We start from the raw sequence: 6,000 nt of genomic DNA, 5'->3' as shown, positions 1-6,000 counted from the left end.
GGGTTGGGGGCCTACGGTCAAAGTCCAGAAGGAAGTAACGGCAGGACTTCCATGGGGCAATGAAAAAAGGCGTAAAAGAAAGAGGGGTGCATCAAATACCGCAGCCAAGGGCTCCAACAACTGAAAGGCAGGATGGGCGGAGAAAACAGCCGGCTCCTAAAGCTTCCTCTTACTTGGGGCGCTGGCGTTTCACCTAGGGATCAGCTAGCTAAACGCGACTTCTCTGCCCCCGCCCAACCCGCCCGGGGAGCTGGAGGAACCCCGCCTCGCTCCGTCACGTGGCCAGAGGCGCCCTCGGCACGTGACCTCCCTCGAGCTTGGCCAATCAGCCCCGGTAGGGGCGAGCACGCAAGTCCGAGGGGCGAGAACACTAGTTCAGGCCGCCACTTCTCGCGAGTCCTGCTGCTATCACTCCTCAGCCAAGATCTCGCGAGGCTTGGGCGCTGCGGCGGTAGGAGGAGGACGGCGAAGGACGGAGCCGAGCCGCCGCTACTTTCCTGGCTCGCTCCCTCGCTCGGTCGCCCGCCCCCTCCCTCCCTCCCCTCCCTCCCCGGCCCCGGCCCGGGCTCCGGCCCCGGCCTTTTTGCTCTTGGGTCGCCTGCAGAGAGGATGTCGGGCTCGACGCTCCCCAGCGCTTTGGTCATCTCGCTGTTGCTGGTCTCCGGCTCCCTCCTCCCAGGGCCGGGCGCCGCTCAGAACGGTAAGCGGGGCGCCGGAGGCGGCCAGGCCGGAGGCGGTGCCGGAGCCCGGCGGAAGGAGCGGGAGGGAGAGGCGGAGGGGCTGCGGCCCGCGGGGGGGGAGAGGCGGTGGGGAGCGGGAGGCGCGGGAGGGAGAACTGGAGCCCGTCCGAGACGCGGGGGCGGCGCTCGGGGCCCGGGGACTGCTGGCTTCGAGGCGCCGCGGCGGGCGCGGGGCTCGCCCCGAGGCCGGAGGGAACACCCAGGAAGCCCGCGGGGGGCGCGGGGGGCGCGGGCGGACGGGGCGGGGACGCGGACGGGAGCCTGGCCGTGTGGCTCAGTTGGTCGGGCATTGGCCTGTGCATCAAAGGTTGCTGATTGGATTCCCTGTCCGGGCTCATCCCAGGTTGCGGGTTCGGTCCTTGGACCCGATGTTTCTCTCTCACATCGATGTTTCTATTTCTCTCTCCCCCTCCCTTCCTCTCTCTAAAATCAATAATTTTTTTTTAAATAAAGGCGGCATTTGTGTTTAACGAGGAGGGGGCGAGTGGTGTCGGCGTGATCTGCAGGAGAGTGGGGGTCTGGGGCGTGGGGGGTCGTGGGATTCTGCTGGGCCCCGTAAGACAGGTGGCATGTTTAACAAATAAGGGAGGCGTTGGGGGAAAGGGCGTCCCGGAGAAAACGGCAGAATGCTGGAGTCCTAAGGAGGGGATGCAAAACCTGGGAGCCATGGGTGTGGAGGTGGAGGGAAGGTGGGCGGAAAGCTACGGGGGTGGGTTGACTGCAGGAGGGATCTGGGAAGCGCTGCCTGGCTCTAAAGGAGATGGGGAAGATGGGGAAGAAGGCTGGGCTTGCTGAGAAGGGGTGAGTGTTGGGCATTCTAGGATAATGGTTGGGAGAGCAAAAAGGAGTTTCTAAATAACGAGAGGAAAATGAGCAAAGGATGGGGAAGAAGGGTGGTAAGTGAGGTAGGGGGATATTTATTGAGGAAAGGAGGGTGCTGGCACAGACGTGGAGGTGGGTGGACAGACTAAGGGAAGGGAGTAAAATGCGGGAAGCGGCGGAGTGGAGGTGGGCAGTGCGGAGGAGGTGTTAAGGAAGGGCGCAGCTGATGGTAGTGATTGGGCCTTGGGAAGGCCGGGCACAGCTGGGACTGCAGGAGGATTGGGGACAGTTACTGGAGAGAGGGAGATGGAAGACAAGGGTTTTTAAGATCTAAACGTTTCAAGACAGAAAAAAGATTATTTCTGAGAACATAAAAGTATTACCTGGGCTGTGTGTAAGAATTGGATTTTGAGCTGAAGCTCTTTAGAGAAGGTGGAGAAATGGGGAATCATGGTGATGCGGGATCTATCCTGGACAGAAAAGATGCTGATTGTTGAAGGCGTGTGTGATAATTCAGCTGCCGAATTGGTATTTCAGAGGTATTGTGAGCAGGTTTCTGCTCTTGTGGAAACAACCTTTAAGAGATTTAAAAATATTTTTATAGGAGAGAATTTATGAGCAGTAGTGGAGAGTGAACTATAACTTATTTTTGCTAATCCTTCAGTGCTTCTTTGTTGTTAGGCTAGATTACTCTTGTTGGAATAGCTGAAATTTAAATGACTTTCGTTAAAAAAAAGTGATAGAGCAAATGGAGTTAAGCATTCTAAGGAGAAATGCAGTCTTAAAATGCTTAAGATTACAGTGAAAATTTATCTAATAAAGGATTGAAAAAATGTCATGGATTAATTATAAGTGTTTGTTGTACCAAATTGGACCACTCAAATCCTGTGTATGCTTGATGGCCTTGAGTTATCACTGCAGGGATTGGGAAGGAAACATTTTCTATCTATAGCATTGAATGTGTTAAGTATATTGGGTATTTTACCTGTTTTCCCCCAAAGATGAGGTCACTGTGGAAGTCAGCATAGAGTTAGACTGATTTGTCTTACCAGTTTTAGTTGTGTGTTAACAATATGACTTAAAGAAGCCCAATACTAATTTGAGCTGTTTAATATGTGGAAATAGCATGATTTCATTTGGCACCATAGATGAGATATTCTTGATCTTAATGTTAACATCTTTAATTTCTGCTAGCATAGCATCTTTCAATGACTGATAATATAGCAGAATTGTAGTTTCTTAGCAACTAAAGCAAGGTTTTTGGATAGGCCTCCAGACTTATCTGGCAGTTCTCAGTGATACGTATTCTAAATACGGCATAGTGCATCCTTTTTCTTGAAATGAGCTTAAGTTCAGTCACATGACAAGACTGGTAAAGTGAAGTTGAGTTTGTAGTTGACCCAAAGGATTATGTAAACTTAATTAATGAAGATATGGCTATTTGAGTTTGAATCCACATAGGTAAGGATACTTTAAAAAAAAATACCTTTCTATAACATAGTAAGATTCGAACTTCAATTGGTAATAGCCCTATAGAGTGACCTCAGGTCATAGAGTTTGTATTTTTTTTTTAATTTTAAGTAAAAAATTAGAATATATTTATCAGACTTTTCAAAACTGTCATTCTTGAGATGTTTGTGTTTAAAGTTCCAGAAGCATTTACTTTTTGCTCAGTGATACTAGGGTTGTGAGAACTAAGTGAAGCAAGGTTCTGAAAGAAAAAGGTGAAACTAAACTCCCAGGTGAAAAGAAATAGAGAATGTCTGTAGATGTGAGGGTGATCTGCTGCACTGTCTGTTCTGACAGCAGGGGTTCCTTTCTCATGTCTCTCCAGAGCTCTGCAGTGGAGTGTGTTTCTCAGCTTGGACAGGACCCTCTTCTGTTAAAGCAAACATTGATACAATGCACATGTGGCTGGAACTCGACTAGAACTTTGTCAGCCTTATTTCATTTGATTCACTCGGTGGCAGCTAATGGTGTAGGCTCTGTACCACACAGGCTCCTCTGGGGTAGATGGTTAGATCCCAGTCCCTTTATTCTTTAGTGGTATGATCATGGGCAAGTTATTTAATTCTCCTGACTCTTGATTTCCTCATCTTCTCTGATGCGGGTTGGACCTGGTGGAGAACCAAGGCAGTGGCAGTGACTCCAGAGGTGAAGGAGTCTGTGAGTTTGTATTTTCTTTTCTTTTTTAAAAGATATATTTTATTGATTTTTAACAGAGAGGAAGGGAGAAGGAGAGAGACTTAGAAACATCGATGAGAGAGAAACATTGATCAGCTGCCTCCTGCACCCCCCGCCCCCCACTGGGGATGTGCCCACAACCAAGGTACATGCCCTTGACTGGAATCGAACCAGGGACCTTCTGTCCCGCAGGCCGACGCAGGCAGACGCTCTATCCACCAAGCCAAACCGGTTAGGGCTGTATTTTCTTACAGTGCTTCAGAAATGGATATCATGATGTTGAAATGTTAGAGTATCTATTTAAAATGATGACTTAAAAAAACAACAACACCCAAACCTTCATGTTTCTGGATTGGGTATGTGGTAGTTTAAATTGAATATAGATGTTTTTTAAAAGATCTCTGTTTCATTATTCATAAAAGGGAGAATTTGGACTAGATGACCCTCAAGGTCTCTTCCAGATGTGACCCATTACCATAGAGATTCCAGGCTTTCATTCAGATTTTGTTTCTCATCCAAATATTTAAACTTGTAGGATGACAATTTTAAGTAAAATCTTTAAAGTTGATTTTTGTATGTAATAAGATAAATAAAATGTAGTTCATTTTAAAGGAAGAAACTTGTCCTAAAAAGTAACCCTCCTGTTTAGACTTGCCAAGAGCTTTAAAATTAAAACTGAATGAATGTAAGCCAAGCATTATTATATGGTAGTCAAGAGCACAGTCTTTGGATCCTGATATACCTGGATTTGAGTCCCAACCCTCTGTAGCTAAGTGACCTTGAGTAAGGTGCTTAATACTCCCAAGCCTCAGTTTTATCATCTGTAAAATATAATATTTTTAATATTTATAATAATGTCAATCCCATAGTGATGGTGTGAGGATTAATGAGATAATGGCCATCAAGCACTTAAGGGTTTACATTTTTACTATATGTAATACTTGTTACTATATGTTACTATAATGTAACATATGCTACATTACTTTATGTAGCATAACAGAATTGTACATACTAAATACTTGCTCTCAATATTGATTAAATGTTAGCTATTACTACTATAATACTTTAAAAAGTAGCATTATTAATTAGTTATTTTTTATGTATATATTGAACATTTAATTGTTAATGCTGTCATCTTGAATGCAGTTAAGTAGGCTATTTGAAGGTCCCAGAGAGTTGCACTTTTGCATATGTAACTTTAAGAAAAGTGAGGAGCAGTACTGCAATTTCAAATTCTGGTGAGGAAGTTTGCATTTTTATTTCATTGCCTTGGAATAAAGCATTTCCTAAGGTGATCATAATAAGCTTCCAGTCTCTCAGGCAACTGACCAAAGTGTCACTACTGACATGATGGAGCACCCAAGCATGAGAAATTAGTCAGGGGTCTGGGATGGAAAGGCCATGTTACTACAGCAGGATCTGTTGGTGGGCTCTTAGTCTTTGTTTTTCAAGGTTACTGAATTCATATTAGTGATGCAGATGGTTTTTGTGTTGCTAGACCTAGGTCTGACTTTGAGTGAATTGTACAAATGCTCATGAGAAATTAGACTGTTTTGTCTTAAAGGAATCCTTTATTTTTCTCATTAATACAATTTTGATATGAAACATTTTCTGTTGTGGAGTATACATTTAGACAGTAATAAAAGGCAAAATGTTATTTTATTATTCTTACTTTAAAAAATAATTGTTTAACTGGGCCTGCAAAGATGACCATGTTTGATTAGAAAAGTACTCTGTCATTTTGGACATAGTTTTTCATTTATTTAGTTTGAGGTTCCTTCCTCCCTTCCTCCCTTCCTCCCTTCCTTCCATTTCTTTGTTGATTACGGTGTTACATATGTGTCCTTATTCCCCCATTACCCCCCCAATATCCCCTCTCATGCCCTCACCCCCCTGTTGTCTGTGTCCATTGGTTAGGCATTTATGCATTGAGGTACTTTTCAAAGTAAGATGTTTCATATGTAAAATCTGAAACTTTGTTGGATGTATAAAATGGTGTGTTTTTATTTATTTGTTTTAATCCTTACCTGAGGATATGTTTTTATTTATTTTTAGAGAGTGAGAGGAAGGGAAAAAGAGAGAGGGAGAAACATTGATGTGAAAGAGAAACTTTGATCCACTGCCTCCCACAGGCGCCCCGATCGGGGATTGAACCCACAACCTAGGTATGTGCCCTGAACCAGAATCGAACCTGCAACCTTCTTGGTGTATGGAGACAGCGCTCCAACCAATTGAGCCACCTGGCCAGGGCAAA

At 45.2% G+C, this 6,000-nt stretch overlaps 1 protein-coding gene across 2 annotated transcripts in view; it reads left to right on the top strand.

Moving 5' to 3' along the window:
* Nucleotides 1-408: 408 nt before the first annotated feature.
* The window catches only part of NPTN (neuroplastin), a 75,402-nt gene continuing 69,810 nt past the window's right edge, over nt 409-6,000 (top strand). Inside the window, exon 1 of one of the 2 annotated variants that reach the window (XM_079768770.1) lies at nt 409-700. In XM_079768770.1, the coding sequence (XP_079624896.1) occupies nt 610-700 (91 nt within the window). In that variant the 5' untranslated portion in view covers nt 409-609. The remainder of the gene's footprint in view (nt 701-6,000) is intronic. The other variant, XM_079768769.1, reaches the window with a different exon arrangement.

The sequence above is a fragment of the Cnephaeus nilssonii genome (assembly GCF_951640355.1).
Source record: "Cnephaeus nilssonii genome assembly, chromosome: 4".
Lineage (NCBI taxonomy): Eukaryota > Metazoa > Chordata > Mammalia > Chiroptera > Vespertilionidae > Cnephaeus > Cnephaeus nilssonii.
This window is presented reverse-complemented; position numbering and strand designations above follow the sequence as displayed.